The 25859-nt window shown below is 41.1% G+C and overlaps 2 protein-coding genes across 8 annotated transcripts in view; one reads left to right on the top strand and one right to left on the bottom strand.

Annotated features, from left to right (window-relative positions):
- myo6a (myosin VIa) overlaps window positions 1–3869 on the top strand; it is a 100289-nt gene extending 96420 nt beyond the window's left edge. For 5 of the 7 annotated variants that reach the window (XM_029754380.1, XM_029754375.1, XM_029754365.1 and 2 more), the window contains 2 exons: window positions 1272–1490; window positions 1621–3869. In XM_029754380.1, coding sequence (XP_029610240.1) covers window positions 1272–1490; window positions 1621–1820 — 419 coding nt within the window. In that variant the 3' untranslated portion in view covers window positions 1821–3869. The remainder of the gene's footprint in view (window positions 1–1271; window positions 1491–1620) is intronic. The other 2 variants (XM_029754389.1, XM_029754399.1) reach the window with 1 other exon arrangement.
- The window catches only part of LOC115194554 (interphotoreceptor matrix proteoglycan 2), a 38603-nt gene continuing 16043 nt past the window's right edge, over window positions 3300–25859 (bottom strand). The window contains exons 10-17 of the mRNA XM_029754337.1: window positions 23172–23338; window positions 23032–23093; window positions 18702–22944; window positions 17613–18163; window positions 12908–13127; window positions 12226–12436; window positions 5204–5281; window positions 3300–4538 (exon numbers count right to left, since the gene is read on the bottom strand). Of these exons, the coding sequence (XP_029610197.1) occupies window positions 5221–5281; window positions 12226–12436; window positions 12908–13127; window positions 17613–18163; window positions 18702–22944; window positions 23032–23093; window positions 23172–23338 (5515 nt within the window). The 3' untranslated portion in view covers window positions 3300–4538; window positions 5204–5220. The remainder of the gene's footprint in view (window positions 4539–5203; window positions 5282–12225; window positions 12437–12907; window positions 13128–17612; window positions 18164–18701; window positions 22945–23031; window positions 23094–23171; window positions 23339–25859) is intronic.

Below are 25859 nucleotides of genomic sequence, written 5' to 3'. Positions count from 1 at the left end.
CAAATGGGACCTTATTCCGTAGATGGTGCACTACTTTTGGGCCAGCAGCCGAAAGGTCGCTGGTTTCTAATCCCTGAGCCCGACTAGGTAAAAAGAAAAAATCTGTCTGTGCACTTGAGCAAGGCACTTAACCCTAATTGCTCTGGATAAGAGCGTCTGCTAAATGACGTAAATGTAGCGCACTATAAAGGGAATAGGGTGCCATTTGGGAAACTGTGGGTCTCTGTCTCATCGTTTTTTTGGGGAGTATTACAGCGTAACACGTCTGCCTGCTGATTGGAAGAGAAACCTTGCAGTTGACTCCTCATTGGAGCAGAAAGCAGGGGATTTGCTACACAACACGTACTTGTACCTTGGAGATTGTTGGGTGCACGTCTACTGTATATTCTCTCATTTCCCTGTCAGTTCAGACCCTCTCATTCACTGAAGTGCATCAGACAATGAGTAGCTGGCCGTACAAATAGACTGACATCCTTGCAATGAAAAGTATTCACATATGGTACGTCTGTCAAGGAGTTTGGTCAAAAGCAATGTGTATTCACATATAGAGATTGTATACACGTCATTGGAACAAACACCCCCCCCAAAATTCTGTCAGTCTCTCTCGGTTGCAGCATTTGCAAGCTTTTTCTCTGGACAAAATCAACTGTTTTATACGAGGGAAGGACTCTCTGAAAGGTGTTGGGAATGAGTGGGCGGCCATTGTTTCTCTCTAGTTAATAGTACCGCAATGGTGTTAGTTCCAAAGTGTCATCCTCATAGTTAACGGCACAACCTTTTCGGCTTTCTCACCTTTTAGTAATGGATCCGTTTTGTTTGGTGGCAGTGAATCAGGGAGAGGTTGCTCTAAACTAAAGGGAAAATATGTACTGTACCATGCCTGTCAACAGGACTGAGGCTACTGCACCCCCCCGTCTTTCCCTGGTCCTTTTCTCCATAGAGCCTCCCACCCCTTTCAATCACTTGGTCTATCTATTCCCTTATTTATTTATGCTCCACTTTGCGTAGAATATGCAAATGTATGTTCTTTATGTTTTGATAGGAGCAGGCTCTGTAACAAACAGCTTGTCACTCTGATTTGCTCTCTGCTAATACTGCCCCCCCCCCCCCCCCCCCAGCTCTAGCAGCAACGCAGTCCCAGCATCCCTATTGGTTCTTGCTGTTCCTTCCCATTCCTACTGGTTCCTGCTCCTTCCCATCCCTATTGGTTTCTGTTCCCATTGCAATCAGCCAGCATCATTAGCCTCTCTAACTAACCCCTTCCCCAACAGCCCAGGCGAACCCAGCCCCGCCCATCCCAGCCAGGCAGCATGAGGTGGCCATGAACAGGCAGCAGCGCTACTTCCGCATCCCCTTCATCCGGCCCGGGGACCAGTACAAGGACCCCCAGAACAAGAAGAAGGGCTGGTGGTACGCCCACTTTGACGGGCCCTGGATCGCCAGGCAGATGGAGCTGCATCCGGACAAGCAACCCATCCTGCTAGTGGCAGGTCAGTCAGCAATCCTGACCCAGTGGGGGGGGGGGGGGGGTCTTTGTGTGCATGCATGTGCCTGTCTGTTCTATTCATACTGTTACTGCCTCATAACTCTTGTTTTGCTGTTTTCTCTGTGTGTCTGTAGGGAAAGATGACATGGAGATGTGTGAGCTGAGCCTGGAGGAAACAGGCCTGACGAGGAAGAGGGGAGCTGAGATCCTGCCCCGGCAGTTTGAGGAGATCTGGGAGCGCTGCGGGGGCATCCAGTACCTCCGGAGCGCTATCGAGAGCCGGCAGGCCCGCCCCACCTACGCCACAGCCATGCTGCAGAGCCTCCTCAAGTAAAAGGTGTAGGGTGAATTTCCCCCTAGTTACTGATCCTGGGTCAGTTTTTCATTTTCCCCACTAATGGTTAGGATTGGGGAAGCTGATCCTAGATCTGTACCTAGGGGAGACTTCCACCCTGGCGCTAAAGCCCCTGTCCCAAACCACAGGCCTCTATCTCACTACAGCAAAGGGAAGAATGCATTTAACTACTGTACCTAACACGGCGGGCATTCAAACAATACTGTACCAGGTTTTGACTGGAGGTACTCGAGTCATAAGTGAACTGCTTTTTGTTCATTGTCCTTTTTTTCCCTTCATGTTGGTCTTGCCGGCTTTCAATTCTCTTGTTGATTATTATTTGTTGGTGGGAGCAGGGGAATTTGCAGTGAACCTATGCAGAGTAATCGGACACTAATTACATCTAGTTTTGTTTCTTGAGCAAATGTGAGGTTTTTCTTTAATATTCCTGCTACTTTAACTACGAGGCCTTATTAAAAAAAAAAAAAAAACGACTTTAACAGGGTCATTTGCTGAAAGTAGGGACTGTTTCAAAGCTGCGCCTCCAAATAAGAGTTTTAAGAGTATTAAATCGTAGATGTTTATTATTGTGTTGGTGATTTAACCTGAAGTCTCATCGTTTTGCCTCTCTGCAGTCTTAATAACAGCTTTTTGATGATCTCACGTAAACCAATACTTTCTGTTTTCATGTAGTTATTACAGGACAATACTTGCACAAAAGAGATGTTTGATCCATGGGTGGAAATGGGCTTCAACGCATTCTGGGGGTGGTGGTGGCGGGATGATGATGATGATGATGATCTCTCTGTTATCTCATGTGAGGCAGTTATACTTGAGTGTCAGGTTCTTCTAATGATTATTTTCAGTAACTGCACATAAATTCACATTCATTTCAAATTATTATATTTGATAATACTGTAAACTTTTTTTTCTTTTTTTTTACCTCTTTCTTTCAGACAGAATGTAATTTGAGTCGATTTTGTTCCTTCAGTCTCTACTTTTTGTTTATATGTGTGATTTAGGTATGCTAATGAAAGAACGAAAGAAAGCTAAAGAAAGATATTTTCACGTTCCCCAACCGTTCATTCCTAAAGCCACGTGGTTGAAATTGAAATGCATTGTTTCATGTTGTCCACACAAGGCTATGATATTCCAAATATTGTCTTAAGAAGAAAAATAATGTGCTAATGTAATTTATGATGTGGATTACCAGAAGTGAACCATACAAATCTTGAGATACTCTAGGATTTCAAATAGCATTCAAGTCATACTGTTGGACCAAATGTGTGTATGGGAGCAGAACTGAATGGAGAAATGAAGTTGGAGGGGTCAAGAAGACCTCAACCTCAGATACAGTAGTCAGCTAGTCTTCCCTCTCCTGGATATCATCATCTCATATTTCAATAGACACGTATAGAATATTTTATATAAGTGTATGATACAAAGAGAGTAATGTTTCTACAGGAATGTACACATTTATTTTCAGAAGAAATCTTTTTACTCTAAAATCAAAGGGTTTGGGCACATGACTCATGTTTTCTTGAAAAAAAATAAACTACTTTTAAAATGAAGCAATAATTCCTCCAAACAAAGCTAGAAGGAGAAAGGACAGCCTTTGTCATGTACAGTACTGTGTGTTTTAGAGACAATCTCTTGCGAGACTAGAACTACTCTCTTCAGGTAAGGCTGATTTTGTTAGTCTGGAGTTTGTTTTCTAGCGCTTCTTCTCATTCCCTTTTGACGCTCTGCACAAGCGAAAAGGCGACGTCGTGGTTGTTTGAATGCATGAGATCTATCCACTCCTGCTCGTGTCTGAGGCATGTCTTCAGTTTAGATCTATTTATTTATGACTTGAACACCCGAGTATACTACTGTACTGTGTGGTCTCCTGGAATATCTCTTGTAATGTACAACCAATTACTGACTGGCTTCGATATGCTCTGTGTGTGTCTCCACGCGTTACAATCATTCCTCAAATACTGCCTTTTCACTGTCACTTTTTCTAATGCTGATCTCTAACTGTTGAAATAAACGCATTCTTTCACTCAACTGATATTGCCCCTCGTGTTTTACGTTCTGTTACTCAATGCTACAGCAACAAAAATACAGATAGTTCTGTGAGGAAATCGTTTTTTAAAAAAAGCCCTATTGAACATGGTGAGCAATTCATTTCCCCGACGTGTACAGAACAGTAGTTTTACAACACCGAGGAAACACCATTACATTATTAGAGACCGACGTTAATGATGCATCACCCACACAGGTGTCCAGTATGTGTTATTCACTATACAACGTTGCAACATAAGTACCTCATTATGAGGAAAACATTTGTAACTTTGTCTGGCATTTTACATTTAACACTTTCACTACTAAAATAAATGTCAGCACATATGTATAAAAGCCAGTTAGCTGTCCTGGGATGCCATAGCAAAATGACCACATCCGTTTGACATTCAACTGTCGTTCCCGAGTCATTTGTTCACTGATGACAATGATCGAGTTCGCCTGAATGTCTGTTTGACAGAAAATGGGAGTATCCTTTCTGGTAAAACACAGGCTTTGGAAAGGTCAAATGAAGGGGTTGTCTGGCTGAGTGCCTGTCTGTCCATCAGTAGCCAACAGGTCAATGTCTTTGCAATCACAACATAGCTAATCGCAGATGCAGATCACGGACTATCGTTTATTAACAGTCCTGTGTCTCTTCTGCAGTCGCCAAGTCTAAAAAAAAAGAGAAACACAGATGCCAGTGTTACCTTTCACAAAGACTGTACAGTGCATGCTAAAATGTATATCATTAATCTAACTGGTATACTGTATAAACCCAAGTCTGATGCTTTGAATTGTATTATCTTTTGAATGAAACCAAGCCAAACTCAATTCTGCATTCTGTATCCTTTCATTTAACTCTTAATTCAATTTGACCCAGTTCCTCAACAACAAAATAACACTGACCCGGAAAGAGGATCAAAGAAAGCCAGACTAATCACAAAGCCAGACTACCGACAAAGCCTGCATTCCGAAAGCAACAACGGCTTCTGCTCATAAACAGGCTTGAGAATCCGCCTCTCCTCCATCAAGAGGTGAATAACATGGGATAAGCCTTCACTTTGGTAGGTTTAGTTTGTCTGTGTGAAGTGTTTGTCTGTCTGTCCGGCTTACTGTCTTGTAGAAATGCACTCCGCTCTAATTCAATTTGAGCTCCACCCGTAAACTAGCAGAAAGATAATGGACCCGTTTGAATAATAATTATGTCATGGTTTGATTCGCTTTCTTGTTTCGCTAATGTAATTTCATACCTTAGCATTCTCTGTCTGGGTCAGAAATGACGATCAAATAAAAGTCAAAGTTGTCCAGAGAAAACAAATGACCTAACAAGTCCTTACCTCAATACGTAGTGTTGTCATTCAACACTCGATGTTCTTAATTTGTCCGGCCTGGAAGACGTATACTTTTCTGGGTATCTACAAAATAATAACAAGAGAACTGATATTGAGACAAAACGAGCAAAGGAAGTAGCAAAAAATAAAACAATTGCCACTATACATTATCCCAAGGGGCAAAGTCACATGGGGTGAAGCGCATCGAGGTTTTTTCTGTAAAGAAGACGTATTAGTCAGGAGGTTCTAGTGTACATTAAAGACCTGTGAGATGGAATGACAGAGTTAAATATGGTGCAGTATCCTCTTGGCAAAAACAAAGTACTTTACCTTCACGTTGCTTATAGACCATTTTCAAATGTATCCTGATTGTAGGCCTAAATTGCTGTTCAATAGCAAACGTCTTTGAGAAATGAATACATTCCCTAATGTATCAGTACTAGATGCATTTAATTTTAATCTGGCTTTAGACCCAACCATTCTACAACTACAGCATTAGTGAAACATACTGATGATATACCTTTTTCATCTGACCAAGGCAAACTAACTGTTGCCATTTGAATCAAATGGTGTTTTTTTTGTTGATTATTCTATCTTAATAGGAAAACTTAAACCTTGGTTTCACAATTATTATTTTTAAACTGGTACCATGCGTATCTTTGTTTTCATAAGACACAAATCACAACTTCTTGGACTCAGATGTGTACCTCAATGCTCAGTATTGGCACCCCTTTTCTCTATATTCATAATTGAATTGCCTCATTTGTCAGAATACATATGTTCACATATATGCTGTTACAGTGCTCTCTATACATCAGGTTAAAATATTTTGCAGATCCAAGCAACACCAAGATGATATTAACGCTTTACAAAAATTATTTCTAGCAAATTATTTGGTTTTAAATCAAAGTCCTATATGCTGTTTAGTACATGGCAAAGAATAAACTCCACATTTCAAAATGTGACGGAACAATGCTTGAAAGTGTTGATTGTTTGAAATATATGGCTTTGAGGATAGATACTGAATTATCTTTTGGAAAGCATAAGCTTGGGTTACTATACAGCGCTACTGTAAGAATTGTTTTATTGTATCCATTAGAAAGACCTTAGTCTAGGATAGGAAGCAGCAGTTGGGTTACTATGGTGACATCTACCAAAACACAACCAAGACCTTACTTTACGAATTAGATGTCATTTATAACAATCTTTGCAGATTCATTCTTGGATGCCATTATAAGACACATCATTGCACAATGTATGAATAACTAAATTGGCTGTTACTCCCAAACAGGAGATTTATTTTTTAAATGTATCAACTTAAATTTCCTTGTATATATTAAGGAAGACCTAACTTCACAAGACTCACACTACTCCTTTCGACAACAGCAGCAATTCCACATTCCAAGGGTACATCACGAGGTTGGAGTAAGATCTTTCAGATACAAAGGCCCAACTGACTTGAATAATTTACCTATAGAAATCAAGGCATTCAAATTAGAACATTTAAGAAAGCTCTTTTTCAAATGTTAACAGTTGTTTTTAACTAATTGAAACATCTCCATGAAGATATTTGTAAATATGTATACTGTTGAAGTCGGAAGTTTACATATACATTCAACTTTTTCACAATTCCTGACATTTAATCCTAGTAAAAATTCCCTTCGGTCACTTAGGATCACCACTTTATTTTAAGAATGTGAAATGTCAGGATAATAGTAGAGAGAATGACTTATTTCAACTTTTATTTCTTTCACCACATTCCCAGTGGGTCAGAAGTTTACATACACCCAATTAGTATTTGGTAGCATTGCCTTTAAATTGTTGAACTTGGGTCAAGTGTTTCAGGTAGCCTTCCACAAGCTTCCCACAACAAGTTGGGTGAATTTTGTCCCATTCCTCCTGACAGAGCTGGTGTAACTGAGTCAGGTTTGTAGGCCTCCTTGCTCGCACACGCTTTTTCAGTTCTGCCCACAAATGTTCTATAGGATTGAGGTCAGAGCTTTGTGATGGCCACTCCAATACCTTGACTTTGGAAGTATGCTTGGGGTCATTGTCCATTTGGAAGACCCATTTGCTACCAAGCTTTAACTTCCTGACTGATGTCTTGAGATGTTGCTTCAATATATCCACATAATTTTCCTCCCTCATAATGCCATCTATTTTGTGAAGTGCACCAGTCCCTCCTGCAGCAAAGCACCCCCACAACATGATGCTGCCACCCCTGTGCTTCACGGTTGGGATGATGTTCTTCGGCTTGCAAGCCTCCCCCTTTTTCCTCCAAACATAACGAGGGTCATTAGGCCAAAAAGTATGATCTTTGTCCAGATGTGCAGTTGCAAACCGTTTTACTGTGGATATAGATACTTTTGTACCTGTTTCCTCCATCTTCACAAGGTCCTTTGCTGTTGTTCTGGGTTTAATTTGCACTTTTCGCACTAAAGTACATTCATCTCTAGGAGACAGAACGCGTCTCCTTCCTGAGCGGTATGACGGCTGTGTGGTCCCATGGTGTTTATACTTGCGTACTATTGTTTATACAGATGAACGTGGTACCTTCCTTGCTCCCAAGGATGAACCAGACTTGTGGAGGTCTACAAAATATTTTCTGTGGTCTTGGCTGATTTCTTTTGATTTTCCCATGATGTCAAGCAAAGAGGCACTAAGTTTGAAGGTAGGCCTTGAAATACATCCACAGGTACACCTCCAATTGACTCAAATGATGTCAATTAGCCTATCAGAAGCTTCTAAAGCCATGACATCATTTTCTGGAATTTTCCAAGCTGTTTAAAGGCACAGTCAACTTAATGTATGTAAACCTCTGACCCACTGGAATTGTGATACAGTGAATTATAAGTGAAATAATCTGTTAACACTTGTTGGAAAAATGACTTGTCATGCACAAAGTAGATGTCCTAACCGACTTGCCAAAACTATAGTTTAACAAGAAATGTGTGGAGGGGTTGAAAAACGAGTTTTAATGACTCCAACCTAAGTGTATGTAAACTTCTGACTTCAACTGTATATTATAGGTACTTAGTATTGTTTTATTTGTAGTTGTAGCAGTAGTTTTTATTAGTTGTAGGTTAACACTTGACACCTAGCATCATAACACATGACATAACAGCTGACATAAGTTGTCATAATATGGTCATAACACTGTCATGGCCCATATATTTAGACATTGACATATATTGTGTAATTTTATGGCTGGTTATGACACCTACATACGTTTCAAAACCCACATTTTATTCAAATGCTTTTTTTCCCTGCCAAGAAGTTTCCTTTCATTTGAAAGTTTGTTTCTTAACTCCTTTTTTGTTGTTGTAATTAATTTTTTTCAGTTATGTTTTTTTATATTTTAAATAACTTGTATAAAATACACTTCATGACACTGTCATGACGCATAAGGACCATCCTGTCACTTTATTTGGATTAAGAAAATGAACTTTATGGCACAGTCAGGAAGCATTATAGCCATCCTGTGTCACTTAGACTAAGACAAATCCACTTCATGACACTGTCCTGAAGCATTATGACCATCATAATCATAAAAGAGGGTGTTTTGTCCTGCTCCTGAAATATGATTTTGTATTCATCTCAGTCATCAACAGCAGAGCATTGGGTAAGGTGCATCTCTGACATTAATGTGTGTGCAATTACAATGATTACTTAATATGGTCAATTTCAGAAAATCTTATAAAATTACTGTGGACAAGTAGGCTATGGTGTATTAAAATGTTTTGCCTTGTGTGGTAGGTTTTGTGGGTTTTCTTTGGGCACTCTTATGTTGATGTCATAATCAGCCATAAAATAACACAATATATAGTACCAGTCAAAAGTTTGGCCACACCTACTCATTCCAGTAAAAACATTTTTATTTGACTATTTTCTACATTGTGGAATAATAGTGAAGACATCAAAATGATGAAATAAATATGGAATCGTGTAGTAAAAACAAATTTGTTAAACAAATCCAAATATATTTTATATTTGAGATTTTTCAAAGTAGCCACCCTTTGCCTTGATGACAGCATTTCTACACATCTTGGCATTCTCTCAACCAGCTTCATGAGGATCCCAAGGATTCCCCCCCCCCCCCCCCCCCCAAAAAAGATATAGATGTACTATTGTAAAGTGGTTGTTCCACTGGATATCATAAGGTGAATGCACCAATTTCTAAGTCGCTCTGGATAAGAGTGTCTGCTAAATGACGTAAATGTATTTCAATTAACAGGTGTGCCTTGTAAAAGTTTAATAAATGCGTTTGAGCCAATCAGTTGTGTTGTGACAAGGGAGGGGGAGCTATACAGAAGATAGTCCATATTATGGCAAGAACAGCTCAAATAAGCAAAGGGAAACAACAGTCCATTACTTTAAGACATGGAGGTCAGTCAACTTTGAACGTTTCTTCAAGTTACCAGCCTCAGAAATTGCAGCCCAAATAAATTAGTTCAAGTAACAGACACATCAACATCAACTATTGAGAGGAGACTATGAATCAGGCCTTCATGGTTGAATTGCTGCAAAGAAACCACTACTAAAGGACATCAATAAGAGGAAGAGATTTGCTTGGGCTGAGAAACACGAGCAATGGACATTAGACCGGTGGAAATCTGTCCTTTTGGTCTGATGTGTCCAAATTTGAGGTTTTTGGTTACAACCGCCGTGTCTTTGAGACGCGGAGTAGGTGAATGGATGATCTCCGCATTTGTGGTTCCTACCGTGAAGCATGGAGGAGGTGTGGGGGTGCTTTGCTGGTGACACTGTCAGTGATTTATTTAGAATTCAAGGAACACTTAACCAGCATGGCTACCACAGCATTCTGCAGCGATACGCCATCCCATCTGGTTTGGGCTTAGTGGGACTGTCATTTGTTTTTCAACAGGACAATGACCCAAAGTGCACCTCCAGCCTGTGTAAGGGCTATTTGATGAAGGAGAAGAGTGATGGAGTGCTCTGTCAGATGACCTGGCCTCCACAGTCACCCGACCGCAACCCGTTTGGGACGAGATGGACCTCAGAGTAAAGGAAAAGCAGCCAACGAGTGCTCAGCATATATGGGAACTCCTTCAAGACAGTTGGTAAAGCATTGCTCATGAAGCTGGTTGCGAGAATGCCTAGTGTGTGCAAAGCTGTCATCAAGGCAAAGGGTGGCTACTTTGAAGAATCTCAAACTTAAAATTGATTTAGATTTTGTTAAACACTTTTTTGGTTACTACATGATACCATATGTGCCATTTCATAGTTTTGATGTCTTCACTATTATTCTACAATGTAGAAAATAGTTCAAATAAATTAACACCCTTGAATGAGTAGTTGTGTACAAACATTCGACTTGTACTATATGTCACAACAGGTCTAAATATGTGTCATGACCATATGACAGGTTATGTCAACTGTTATGACATGGTTATGACTGTTATGATGCTAGGTGTCAAGTAAATTGTTACCTTTTTGGGGGGGGACACCCTTGAAGAGATTCAAAATGTCTAAATAAAATTGTTCCATAGAATAGATTTGCTGAGACAAAATTGCTCTTTATCTTTTGACCTGAGACATCTTAAACTAGTTACAATAAGATTACAGGAAAGCTAAATAACGTATTAACCTTTTAGATTTTTTAAGACTTGATATTGTTGACTGTTTGTGGTGCTGTCTGGTCTAGGAGCTAGATTAGTACTATATCCAGAATAGGTTGCCATTTTGGATGTACACTGTGTTAATGGGAGATGGCAAATCTAGGTCTGTGTGGGTGGGTTAACTGGTTCCTTGTAGTGTTGAAGCCCTCAAATCCCCAGACAAGCAGAAAAGCTGCTCTCACATTTTCACGTGGAACTAACTGGATCAGAGGGGGAACTAAAGCCACTGACACTTTAACCTTTGCTTGAACACGACTTTGTCACTGTAAGTACTTTATCGCTGTTTTTACATATACTGTGTCGAGGGATTAGTTAAGTGGTAGCATAGTTAGTGAAGGATATTTGGAAGTTTCTGATTCTTGTCATATGGGCTTTACTGAAGAATAAACATACGTTGCCCCCATACAGAAATACATCTTTAAGCATATACCAGTAAAGGCATAATGATTAGCTTTGAATGTGTATGTTAAAAAAGAACCAAGATTTGAGTGGTGGTGACTTTAAAGATTGAATCCCCCAAAATAAAACCTAGTTTCAGAAGGTGAGTATGTTTAATCAGGTCTAAACAAAATGATATTAAGAAAAAAATAATATTACACAGAAAGGTTTTCTGTAGGTTCCAGTGTCAGCATGACGCTGTCTGGATGTCTGCGACTGCAAGCTGTGAGCTTATAGCGTCACGATAACGTCACTGAGTCCAATAGTATTAAGACTACAGTACCAGTGCAGCACTCAAAGCAAAATTAATGTTATCTCTAACCAGAATGTGTGTGTGTATATATGTGTGTGTATATATATATATATATATATATATATAGTGAGTGTAGAAATAAGAATACATATAGTACAGCTAAATACATGTACCATACAAATCCACACAGTGAAGAAAATACTTTTGCTTATGCCAAAGTCACTGTCTCTCTGGTCCGTCTACATTGTGTGTACATGAATAACATGAGAGCTATCACGGCATAAACAAAGGACAGGAAGCCCACAAAGCAGCTTATGAAAAGGAAGGGGTCTACTGGCACGGCCACCAGCTCAGTGCAGCATTCCCCGTTAAAGTGCCAGACTTTATCTATTGGGCATCTAAAGCGGTGAAAGACACTTGGTTAGAGCACATAATATACAGTTCATGAAGAGTGTGTGTGTAGTGTTGAATGTGGTATTATATTGCCACGTTGTGTTGCTTTCCTCGCAACACTTTAAGGAAACAACATAAACATGTAGAACAACATGTAACAGGTGAGAGAAACAAGTGATGACAATGGATATTATGAATATTAGGTAGCAGTACAAATGTGTGGTTTAATACAAATCTTGGTACATGTATAGAAACATACTGCAATGTTTCCTATATGTTCAGATAGTTGAAGTATTCTAAGGTACCTGCAAGTGGCTCCATGCCCTGGTACTATCTCACAATGGCCCCCGTTCTGGCAGTAGTCTGGCTGCAGGACACAGACACTCTGACAGGGCAGGCCGTCCTTAGCCATGTACCCCGGGTCACAGAGACATTCAGCCTCCCGTGACCATCGATTCACCACACAGTGAGAGAAGTCGTTGCACGCCAAGAACTTACAGGGATCTGCTTGATCAGCTGTTCAAAAAAGGATGAGGAAGGGGGAAATGGTAGGATCAGTTTCCGTGAAATACCAAAGTAGCTGTGAAGCTGTCTTCTCCCCCTTTTTAACAATATTTTTTTCTCAGGGAGGTACCTATTGAAAAGTCTAGCAATGATGGCACATTGCATTCGATAGATTTTACACTCTCGCCAATTTATAGTCTATTACAGCTATAAAGCACTTCTATCGTAGTCTCCATGCAAAATGTTTTCATTCATTAGACTTTTACTACAGTATATTTGTTATGCATTTAATTCTGTAAACATCTTGAAATGAGTGCAACACTGCAGTGAAACATGGTCTGAGTCTGAAATGGCACACTATTCCTATGTAGTGCACTACTTTTGACCAGGGCCCTACCTATGGGCTCTGCCTATGGGCAAAAGCAGTGCACTATATATGGAATAGGGTGCCATTTGGGACACAACCCGGGCCTCGTCTCGTACCAGGCTCTATGTCCAGAGAGTGACTGTCAATCTCGATGTTGAGTCTCATGGCTGCAGCGTTGCAGAAGTCTTCCAGGACACAGTGGACGGCCTGGGTCACGTTGTATGGCACTGACTTGGTGAACTTCATCTTGCTGTTGACCACAATGCTGCCATTCCTGAAGTTAAGAATCTCTAGCTTCTTGAATCCTGTTAGATTGGACTGCAGGTAAGGCAGCAGCTGAACAGAAACAGAAGAGAAAAGCCAAAAGTGACTAAAGCATTGAGGACAAATTATTTTCAATTGACATTTAAATGTTTCTAACGTGTTTAACTTTTTTCTCTTAGGCATAGAAAGAGATTATTGGCCTTCACTTATTTGAACGACTTTCTCGTAACAGTGACATTTAATCACTGTCTGTAATTACCATGTGGTAGTTCAGAGTTCTACCCGCTACACTCCATGTTTTTAAACTCTATCGAAGTGTAACAAAGCCCTAATACTAACATCCTCTACTTGTGACCGGTGTGGCAGTGTCCCATTATTCAAAGCCATGAAGTGATAATAATACCAGGTCTAACCAGGTCTAAGCCAGGTCTAACCAGGTCTAAGCCAGGTCTAACCAGGTCTAAGCCAGGTCTAACCAGGTCTAAGCCAGGTCTAACCAGGTCTAAGCCAGCACCTTCCCTCGGAGTTGAATAAACCATTTAAAAGGATGTAATTCCTCGGCTCCTGAGCGTAGATCAGACAAGTCTGGGGGGCAAAAAAACTTTGCCTTCAGTTATTTCTTTCAATTGGAAATATTGAATGTAGAACCGTTACTGGCAGGCAGCACATTGAAGAGTTTTTGATCTTTGGAGGGAAACTTAGGACAGCTTTGATGCTGGTTGAGATCTCGGAGCTTGGCAGTTCATCAGACTTTTGTTGTCAGCACAGCAATCTTCCTTATAGTTTTTCCTCCGGTTTTGTCAAAGGGATTCAAAGCTACCATTTTAGACAAACAAAGAGCATAACCCACTCTGCAGTTATATGTTAATCATGCACAAATTGTGAGTGAAGTGACATATCTTTTGAAAATACATATCCTCAAGAGTTGAAGCACCTTAAAGGTTGCCTACATACCTGCATAGCTGGGAATCTGATTCAAATTGGAACTCAACATTTAACTACTTTGTTTCTCTGTCTCCCTTGGGGTTGAATTGCTCCTATAAAGTGAAACACTGTTTTGTATTGTAGCTTGAATAAAATGGGAAGTACCATGTGAGGAGTCACTCTGTGCTAAATAGACAATGTACATCTAGGCCTACACTCTTCTTTATTAATAACCACGCCTCTTACAGTCCTGTTTCATTCACATGTATCGTATATCATGTGTGTTGAACACAATAGTCTGAATAGTTCAGGCTCTACGGGTGTAGTATAGAATAGATCAGATCAGGCTCTATGGAGCATTTTGCGTTGAAGTATCATGTTATTATGATGCAGCTGGTCATAATGGCTCTATCATTTAATTTATCCACATACAGAACGTGCGTATGTTTACAATGAGCCGGCATTTCAAGTCCATTAACTTCTCAGAGTCTGCCTCTTCAATTTACAAATAGCGTTATTTTTTTTAAAAGCCTGAAATTAGCCCAAACAAACTATTCCATTGGAGTCTGTACATGTGGAGAGAGGCTGAGGTGTTACCAGCACACTTTTAGTGATGAAGCTATGGGGTCAATGACATAATGACAGCAACAACAAAAATTGGTTTGACATATGAAATATTTCATCTCCTCTCTCTCTCTCTCTCTCTCCTTCTCTCTCCCACATCTTATCACATCGAAAGGAACCAGAGCAGTGTCTACGTGCTCGGTTCTCAACATGGCAGCCCTCAATTTTCTACAATTTATTTAACTGTAAGCTGAGTCATTGCACTGTATACCGAGGGGAACGGTGCAGCTGTTTCAGCGTGAAAGCGAGACATGTTTATTCGACTTATGTGCATAAGTAAATCTAATCAATGTAAACCATCTATTGATGATACAACCAATCATTAAAGGCAGCTAATAAGAGTATTCCAATCTAACATGTCAAGCTCAAGAGAAAGGTGAAGAAAGGTTAGCTATGCATATACTTTCACAAACAATATACCCATCAGCGGTATCGTTTCAATGTACCTTATTCTGAAAGCTGAATCTGCTATCTTATGACTCGTTGCTAAATTCCCTCAACGCTAAAGCAGGCACGTCAGTTTAGTCCGAGGAAAAAGGAGTCATGCAAAACGCAGGCCTTTAAATATGGACGTCACTCTTGAATAGACGTCACACCAAAAATGAACATAGCTAGCATTTGCTAAAAAAAAAAGGGCACCGCATCGCAGTGTTGTGGCGTCACTACAACCTGGAGTTCGATCCCAGGCTGTGTCATTATCGTCCGCGACCGCGAGTCCCATACATTTAATCTTCATTTCTTTGACAGACTCACTAGAATATGGAGAGAATGGTTCAGAATATTAGGGATCAATGGAAGAAAGCCATGAATATTCATCTCATTTTCAGCACCAGTTGGTAGGTAAAAAAAATACTCTGATCTTGTATTAGGAAAATATTCATGAATTATAATAAAAAAGAGGTTTGGACAACCTTTACACACTAAACTCTCCTTCCAGACTCACATTAAGCATCTCCAATCCAAAATGAAATCTAGAATCGGCTTCCTATATCGCAACAAAGCATCCTTCACTCATGCTGCCAAACACACCCTCGTAAAACTGACCATCCTACCGATCCTCGACTTCGGTGATGTCATCTATAAAATAGCCTCCAACACTCTACTCAACAAACTGGATGCAGTCTATCACAGTGCCATCCGTTTTGTCACTAAAGCCCCATACACTACCCACCATTGCGACCTGTACGCTCTCGTTGGTTGGCCCTCGCTTCATACTCGTCGCCAAACCCACTGGCTACAGGTTATCTACAAGTCTCTGCTAGGTAAAGCCCCGCCTTATCTCAGCTCACTGGTCACCATAGCAGCACCCACTCGTAGCATGCGCTCCAGCAGGTATATCTCACTGGTCACCTCCAAAGCCAATTCCTACTTTGGCCGCCTTTCCTTCCAGTTCTCTGCTGCCAATGACTGGAGCGAACTGCAAAAATCTCTGAAGCTGGAGACTCATATCTCCCTCACTAGATTTAAGCACCAGCTGTCAGAGCAGCTCACAGATCACTGCACCTGTACATAGCCCATCTGTAAACAGCCCATCTATCTACCTACCTCATCCCCATACTGTATTTATTTATTTATCTTGTTTCTTTGCACCCCAGTATCTCTACTTGTACATTCATCTTCTGTACATCTACCATTCCAGTGTTTAATTGCTATATTGTAATTACTCCGCCACCATGGCCTATTTATTGCCTTAACTTACCTCATTTGCACTCACTGTATATAGACTTTTTGTTTTCTTTTGTTCTACTGTATTATTGACTGTTTGTTTTGTTTATTCCATGTGTAACTCTGTGTTGTTGTATGTATCGAATTGCTACTCTTTATCTTGGCCAGGTCGCAGTTGCAAATGAGAACTAGTTCTCAACTAGCCTACCCGGTTAAATAAAGGTGAAATAAATTAATTTAAAAAATATATATTGGTGAATCAAAAATACAGTAGTTCGATTCATCCTGAAAGTTGACATATTCAATTGTTCAATCCATAAACTATTGCAAGGTGAGAAAAGAGTACAATAGGGATGAAACAGTAGTCCTATAAATCTATCCTAATAATCCTCACTAATCATGGAACTGTGATGACAACCGTCCAGTCTCCAGGTTTAAACTGCTACGTATGGTCTGTGTTCCATAAGGATTCAAATAGGCTACACGTCCCAAATTATTTCACAGCTTGTAATACGTTAGCCTAATATGATCCACTATGGCTAGCGATCCTCAGGAACAACCACACGAAGGTGACAGAGGAAAGAAAGGCTACCGATAGTGGGTAATATTTAACACAATGCAAATTGTAAAATTTCGGACATATAATTAAAACATTCTGCAAATCATAAATCAACTCAGTAGGTTTGGTGTTATAATGTCATTTGCTCATGGCTACAGAAGCCTATAGCTTGGGTCTCCATATGTCATCCCTGCAACTTTATAAGGCCAGTATTTCATAAATGTCCCTGTGGAAAAGGTGATATGTTGATATGTTACAGTTTGCCGCCGTACTGTACGACTGGTTTCAGATTTGTCTCCAGCGATCATAAGGTAAAATAGATCTAAAACAATTGTCATTGATATTTACAATCCCCTTATCCAAAAAGCTTACTAATTTACCTGGCTCTTATCAATAGCGCTTATCAATTTGTAAATTACAGTGCATGGAGAATGATGTTATTTCTATTGAAAAATTATGTTATTCCACTTGGAAAAGACAGGTTGCTCGACCTCATTCATCGCTTGATCACGCATAAAGATTGTGGAATTATGAGGGAATTAAGTCGCGGTCAAAATACAGTGTATCTGTAGACACACTGCCGCCACACCTTCATTTCTTTGATTTCACACCTTAATTTCCTTAATCTCCACCCCAAACGAATAGCGGATGAATAGCATGCTATTCTCATGCTTAAGTTCAAGGTTAGAATACGTATAAAGAGAAATAAGTGAATTATGTTCCATTTACACACTTAACTTGGGTCGGAATTCCCCCCTTTATGAACACATTTCATTCTCACTCACCAGTTCCAAAAAGGTGTTCTCCAGGGATCTGTATTCTGAAGAGCTCTTGTTGAAGAGGTCATCTGAGAACCTCATGTTGGTGACCCGTAGACTGAAGAACACCACCAGCTCCCTGCCTTTACTCGCCGTGGTCATGGAGGGAGTGGTCAGGTATCTTAGTGGTGGAGAAGCTGTGGTCTCGACGGGGTGCTCCTCAGGAGCCAATGAATATCCACTGGCCTCTGGAAGGTCAATGGGCTCTGTGCTCACCAGGTCCATTTGGTCAAGTTCGTCTGCAAGGTCTTGCACACGCTCGTCCTCAGGTTCTGAGACCTCTACAACCTCCTCTTCAGCCTCTTCATCGATAACAACCACCTCAGGCTCCTCAGTATCCTCCACCATAAGCTGTAACTCTGAAGGTGACTCTGTTACATCTACCACAGGCACACTATCAGATTCTGCAGCTGGTGTTGGCGTAGAGTCTGGGATGGGTTCTGCTATCACTGCTATCTTCTCTTCACTCTCCTCTGGCAATGGAGCCACTTCCACTTCACTGACCTCTGCTGTGTCATCTTTGTAATAGGAGAGGATATTTCAATAAGTCACTAACCATCAAGTGTGTTTTACCCATACTGCAAATGCCTGCCAACTGTCCAATACATAATACATTATCCTGCTTTGTACTGAATGTGGAGCTTCATTCCCTATATGACTGCTGGAATAAAACCGTTCCAGACGAGCCATTCACTTCTGCCGGGGCCTTGCAGTGAATAATATTTGTCTGATTTATTTTATAAAAATCAATCAGCATCATTTGATAAAGTATCTCTCAGCGGTATAAGCATTGGTAATGAATGAATTGTCAAAAGCCTTGTGTTTACTGCATACAAAATGATAAACACGACAAAAGATTCATCAGCAGGCAGCACAGCACTCAGTCCAAATATAGACCATTAATACATCTCCTCCCTGGGCCGGGCTGTAATTATTAGTTGTGATGCAACTGCACTCCTCTAGCAACAAAATACATTGTTGAAAATGTTTAATTATATATGCCTGTTATCTGTTCTTTACTGGTCTATAACAGCCTTTATAACCTGCATTACGCACCTGTTTCTTCCACAGTATCAACAGCTTCTTCATGATAGCTGTCCTCATACCCGTGGTATTCAGGCAACAGTTCCTCCATGTCCTCCTCAGCTGACTGGTCTTCTACTGGGACAATATTGTCCTCTTCAACAGGATCAGTTTCCTCTCCAAATAGAGTGTCCTCTAAAGAATCCACAGGTTGGATGATTTTAATTTCTTCAGCTTGTGGCTCACTAATATTTTCCTCAAGCTGTGTTTCCTCAACTACCTCTTCCTCAGGTTCTGGTTCTTCAACTTCCTTTTCCTCAGGTTCCGAGACCTCAACTACCTCTTCCTCAGGTCCTGGATCTTCAACTACCTCTTCATCAGGCTCCGGTTCTTGAACCTCCTCTTCCTCAGGCATTGGTTCTTCAACTTCCTTTTCCTCAGGTTCCGAGACCTCAACTACCTCTTCCTCAGGTCCTGGATCTTCAACTACCTCTTCATCAGGCTCCGGTTCTTGAACCACCTCTTCCTCAGGTTCTGTTTCCTCAATTACCTCTTCCTCATATTCTGGTTCTTCAACTACCTCATCCTCTGGTTCTGGTTCCTCAACTACCTCTTCCTTAGGCTTTGGTTCCTCAACTACCTCTTCCTCAGGCTCTGGTTCCATAACTACCTCATCCTCTGGTTCTGTTTCCTCAACTACCTCTTCTTCAGGCTTTGGTTCCTCAACTACCTCTTCCTCAGGCCTTGGTTCCTCAACTACCTCTTCCTCAGGCTCTGGTTCCATAACTACCTCTTCCTCAGGTTCTAGTTCCTCAACTACCACTTCCGCAGGTTCTAGTTCCTCAACTACCGCTTCCTCAGGTTCTAGTTCCTCAACAACCGCTTCCTCAGGTTCTAGTTCCTCAACTACCGCTTCCTCAGGTTCTAGTTCCTCAACAACCTCTTCCTCAGGTTCTAGTTCCTCAACTACCGCTTCCTCAGGCTCTGGTTCCTCAACTACCGCTTCCTCAGGCTCTGGTTCCTCAACTATGTCTTCCTCAGGCTCTGATTCCTCAATTACCTCTTCCTCATATTCTGGTTCTTCAACAACCTCAACCTCTGGTTCTGGTTCCTCAACTACCTCTTCTTCTGGTTTCTCAACTACCTTTTCCTCATGTTCCAAGACCTCAATTACCTCTTCCTCAGGTTCTGGTTCTTCAACTACCTCTTCCTCAGGTTCTGGTTCCTCAACTACTGCTTCCTCTGGTTTCTCAACTACCCTTTCCTTAGGTTCTGAGACCTCAACTACCTCTTCCTCAGGCTTTGGTTTCTCAATTACCTCTTCCTCAGGCTCTGGTTCCTCAACAACCTCTTCCTCAGGTTCTAGTTCCTCAACTACCTCTTCCGCAGGTTCTAGTTCCTCAACTACCGGTTCCTCAACAACCTCTTCCTCAGGTTCTAGTTCCTCAACTACCTCTTCCTCAGGCTCTGGTTCCTCAGCTATGCCTTCCTCAGGCTCTGATTCCTCAATTACCTCTTCCTCATGTTCTGGTTTTGCAACTACCTCATCCTCTGGTTCTGGTTCCTCAACTACCTCTTCTTCAGGCTTTGGTTCCTCAACTACCTCTTCCTCAGGCTCTGGTTCTTTAACTACCTCTTCATCAGGTTCTAGTACCTCAACTACCTCTTCATCAGTTTCTAGTTCCTCAACTACCTCTTCCTCAGGTTCTAGTTCCTCAACAACCACTTCCTCAGGTTCTAGTTCCTCAACAACCTCTACCTCAGGTTCTAGTTCCTCAAATACCTCATCCTCTGGTTCTGGTTCTTCAACTACCTCTTCTTCTGTTTTCTCAACTACCTTTTCCTCATGTTCCGAAACCTCAATTACCTTTTCTTCAGGTTCTGGTTCTTCAACGTCCTCTTCCTCAGGCTTTGGTTTCTCAATTACCTCTTCCTCAGGCTCTGGTTCCTCAACAACCTCTTCCTCAGGTTCTAGTTCCTCAACTACCTCTTCCGCAGGTTCTAGTTCCTCAACTACCGGTTCCTCAACAACCTCTTCCTCAGGTTCTAGTTCCTCAACTACCTCTTCCTCAGGCTCTGGTTCCTCAGCTATGCCTTCCTCAGGCTCTGATTCCTCAATTACCTCTTCCTCATGTTCTGGTTTTGCAACTACCTCATCCTCTGGTTCTGGTTCCTCAACTACCTCTTCTTCAGGCTTTGGTTCCTCAACTACCTCTTCCTCAGGCTCTGGTTCTTTAACTACCTCTTCATCAGGTTCTAGTACCTCAACTACCTCTTCATCAGTTTCTAGTTCCTCAACTACCTCTTCCTCAGGTTCTAGTTCCTCAACAACCACTTCCTCAGGTTCTAGTTCCTCAACAACCTCTTCCTCAGGTTCTAGTTCCTCAAATACCTCATCCTCTGGTTCTGGTTCTTCAACTACCTCTTCTTCTGTTTTCTCAACTACCTTTTCCTCATGTTCCGAAACCTCAATTACCTTTTCTTCAGGTTCTGGTTCTTCAACGTCCTCTTCCTCAGGTTCTGGTTCCTCAACTACCTCTTCCTCTGGTTTCTCAACTACCGCTTCATCAGGTTCTGGTTCCTCAACTACTTCTTCCTCAGGCTCCTCAACTACCTCTTCCTCAGGTTCTAGTTCCTCAACTACCTCTTCCTCAGGCTCTGGTTCCTCAACTACGGCTTCCTCAGGTTCTAATTCCTCAACTACCTCTTCCTCGGGTTCTAGTTCCTCAACTACCTCTTCCTCAGGCTCTGGTTCCTCAACTACCGCTTCCTCAGGTTTTAGTTCCTCAACTATGTCTTCCTCAGGTTCCAAGAGCTCAACTACCTCTTCCTCTGGTTCCTCAACTACCTCTTCCTCAGGTTCTATTTCCTCAAGTACCTCTTTCTCAGGTTCCAAGTCCTCAACTACCTCTTCCTCAGTTTGTAGTTCCTCAAGTACCTCTTTCTCAGGTTCCAACAACTCAACTACCTCTTCCCCAGGTTCAAGCTTGTCAACTACTTCTTCCTCACGTTCCAAGACCTCACCTACCTCTTCATCAGGTTCCGAGACCTCATCTACCTTTTCCCCAGGTTCTGGTTCCTCAGCTACCTCTTCCTCAGTTTCCAAGACCTCAACTACAAAGACCTCATCTACCTCAGGTTCTGGTTCCTCAACTGCGTCTTCCTTGGGCTCCGGTTCTTCAACTACCTCTTCCTCAAGTTCGGGTTCCTCAGTTACTTCTTCATCAGGCTCTGGTTCCTCAAATACATCTTCCTCAGTTTCTGGTTCCACAACTACCTCTTTCTCAGGTTCCGACACCTCAACTACCTCTTCCTCAGGTTCTAGTTTCTCAACTACCTCTTCCTCAGGTTCTAGTTTCTCAACTACCTCTTCCTCAGGTTCCAAGAGCTCAACTACCAAGACCTCATCTATATCTGCCTCAGGTTCTGGATCTTCAACTACGTCTTCATTGGGCTCTGGTTCCTCAAATACTTCTTCCTCAGGTTCTGGTTCCACAACTACCTCTTTTTCAGGTTCCGAGATCCCAACTACCTCTTCCTCAGGTTCTGGTTCCTCAACCTCTTCCCCTTCAATCGGAATAAGGATAATATCCTCCTCAACTTCAAAGTCCTCTATTGCTTCAGTGGCAGGCTGATCTGTGATGGCTGAGAGACTTGTCATAGGTAATCCAGGGTTAGAAACCTCTTCCTCAGTGGCAATGGCTGTGGTAAACTTAATCTGAGTGGTTGGAGTAGGCTCAGCCTCCTTCTCAACAACAGCCTCCTCCTCTGATATCAAGTTAGGAAGGAGTTTAGCTGGAGCATTAGTTTCTATACTTTCTATTTCAGGAGCGGATGTAATATCCAAATCCTCATGGGGTAAAACAGGGTACCCATTAGTAGGGACTAAATTACCAAAAGGTGGCTCAGGGTATTCCTCAGCAGGAGAGGTTGGGAAATAGTCTCTTACAAGCTCACCAGTTCCCTCATCAATGGCTTGAATGGTTTCAATCATGTGTGTGATAAATGGTACCTCTTCCTCTGGTTCAGTTGTTGCTTCAGATTCACTCTCCACTAATTCATCACTAGTATCCTTGTAGATGTAGGGCACATCTCCCCTCTCTGGTGGTGCTGCTTCTTCTTCTTTATCTGGAATATCTGTAGAGTCCAGGAGGGTGACGAGCGCATTTTCCTTTTCCACAGGGCCAAGTGGAACATCCAGACGAGGCTTCTCCATGGCAATCTCTGGCTCATCTGTGGATATGTCCAGATCGTTGTGGAAAGCTGGCTCACTGGACTGTTGATGAAACAGACAAAAAAAGCATGTTGATGCAAAGTATGGTATTTTACCATTGGTAGTCTAGATTAATAAGCCAGTACTTACATCTTCAATCGTTTCCTCGACAGCTTCCTCAACAGGTGTTGTAGTTGTTGGAATCCCTTTTACTGTGGAAAGACGTACAAAAATTATGCAAAACATGTATTTCAAAATATAACATACCTTATTCACAGTGATTTGGCTACCTGGTTCAAAGTTTAATGACTGTAGATCCACTGGCAGAGAGGCCTCTTCACTCAAAGCCTTGGCCACCATTTCCCGCAGGCTGGGCACAGCTGACACTGGAGTCCCTGTGTTATCCTCTGAAATTGTCTGAAAGACCAGAGAATAGTGCACTGTCACTCCTCCAGGTCTGAAAAAGAAGAATATATTGTATGAGAGAAAATAAGAGTAGTTGGTGATTACTGTATTATACAGATCTATATACACTTTAAGCAATGAACTATCAACTAAAAACAAAGCAATCCCCTGGCAGGTTTAAGAATTGGAGAGTCAAGATACAAGATCAATTGAAAAGTAGTATACTTGAAATGCAGAGCATGGAAATCAACCACTTTTTTCTTGCAGATTTTAATGACACTATCAGAAATGTATCAATATTCAGCTCTTGTCAATGCAGAAGCCGGAGGGTAAACATATTAGTTCAATAGGATTAATAGCAATGATACATCAATGTTGATACATCAATTTCTTTCCTTTTTGTTTTTGTGAATAGTGAAGATGCCAAGGTCGAATGAGTTGTGTATCCTTTATCAGATTAGTGAAGCGGGCTCGAGCCACTAACGGGCATGGATATTATTGCATGTGACAGCACTGGCCACCACAGGGCTCGCAAATTAGGGAGGGATCAACTCAGCAATTATTCTATTCACACAGGGCTTTGTATTGCACTACTTACTTGCCTTCCATCCTAAGATGAAGAAGCCTATGAAAACCTTGTTAACCCAAAAGGGATACTTTGTGATTTTGGCAACAAGGCCCTCTATCTACTTCTCCAGAGTCAGATGAACTCGTGGATATCATTTTTATGTCTGCATGCAGTTTGAAGGAAGTAGCGCTAAAGAAATTGCTAACTAGCATTAGCTCAATGACTGGAAATCTACTGGTATGCTACTAGCATGCTAGCAGAAACCATAGACTTCCAGTCAATGTGCTAATGCTACTTAGCATTGGCTCACAAAACTACAGTACCTCTAACTTCCTTCATACTGGACACAGAGACATAAAAATGGTACCCACGAGTTAATCTGATTCTGGGGAAGTAGATAGAGGGCCTCATTGCCAAAATCCCAAAGTATCCCTTTAAATGAGCTACAGAAGGGGAGAAAAAAATGAGTCCCTGTTTCAGCTGACTTTGGTCGTCATTTCTCAACAATGTCCTGGTTGATGCATTGACCCATCATGGCTGCAGTGCAAAAACAGCTGAGTAATAGAGCTCGCCAGCTTGTAGTCCTAAAAACCAGAAATGATTTACCTCTGGTTCGTTCAGCCATTCCTATGGGCAAAATGAATGGCGAAAGAATAAGGTTTTGGAATAAATGCCGAAAATAAGGTCTGAGGTTAAAACCGGCTTATGAGATCTTATATGTTTTGTTCTATGAGATAACATCAGTCAGTTAACATGACCTTTATGAATTATGAAGCCTTTGTCTATTATTTTTTACATTTTCACAAATGCTTCAAAATTCAGAAATAGTGATGTTAGCTGATGAAGATTATAGCATAGAACAAAACGAAAATATGATCTCCTAAGCTTATGTTTACCACAGATCTTATTTTCAATCTTTATGAGAAAAAAAAAACTCTACAAAAACTCTATTTTGACATAGGCTTTGTTCAATGAACCATAGCGGAGATAGTGCCTACAAAAAGACGCCATTACTCTCTATTAATCTCTATTGCCGAGTTGCTGTTTGTTTAGGGGAAAATCCATTTGAATTCAATCACTTTTTTAAAGCAGCCCTTTTAATTTGAACGAAACCTTCCATACATATTTGTGATTTGAAGAAGTGCTCAGAAAGTGACTTTTTGGACCTGAATGCCAAAACATTCAAGCGATAAAGATGCTGAAAGTTTACCTATTTTGCATACCCCACCATAGCATGAGACATTCATGTCTTCATTAATGGAAAATATAAATGGTTGAGGTTGACATCATTTGAAAGCTTACAAACAGGGTTGTTAAACCATTGTATTATTTCTTGATTTATTTTATTTGGATAAATATGTCTTTTTTTTAACGTTAATTATCAAAAATATATATATGGGTGATTGGAAATTATGCAGAAGCCACAATCTATCTGCAATGTTAAAGCTGATCCTATTTTTTTCATATTCACATATGTTGTAGCTTAGACCCTATTTTACATAATCTGAGGTTTTTGTGTTGTGCCCGCCATCGGCTGAGACACAACATGCTCTTGAATCCAGGGTGGGTGTCATGTTTTGGCTAATAAAATGGGAATAAAATTTCAACTTTCAAATGGTACCACAAAGATGGTTGGAGGTCCACACATATCAGAGAAGGTTGACTTGAATGGGAATATCTGTTGTTTTAAATTATACTCTCAATCCTCCACAGGAAACCTATTGAAACCATAGAAATATATATCATAGAATAGACCATTTAAGTTGACATTCGATGGTGGGTGGACCGGAGGCCAACTTTGTGGTTGTAATTAGAAGTTAACATTTCAATTCAATTTAAATGTCAACGGTGTATCAGTTAATGGCAGTGGTCTGAAGGGATATATAGGTCCATTCTATTAATTATATTTCTATGATTGAAATTAAACCCACCCTGTTTTTAAGAGCACGTTGTGTCTCAACCAATTGCGAGCACAACATAAAAACCTCAGATGATGTAAAGTAAG

This window comes from Salmo trutta, chromosome 1, assembly GCF_901001165.1.
Source record: "Salmo trutta chromosome 1, fSalTru1.1, whole genome shotgun sequence".
Classification (NCBI taxonomy): domain Eukaryota; kingdom Metazoa; phylum Chordata; class Actinopteri; order Salmoniformes; family Salmonidae; genus Salmo; species Salmo trutta.
Note: the sequence above shows the minus strand (reverse complement) of the source record. Positions and strands in the feature narration are given on the sequence as shown.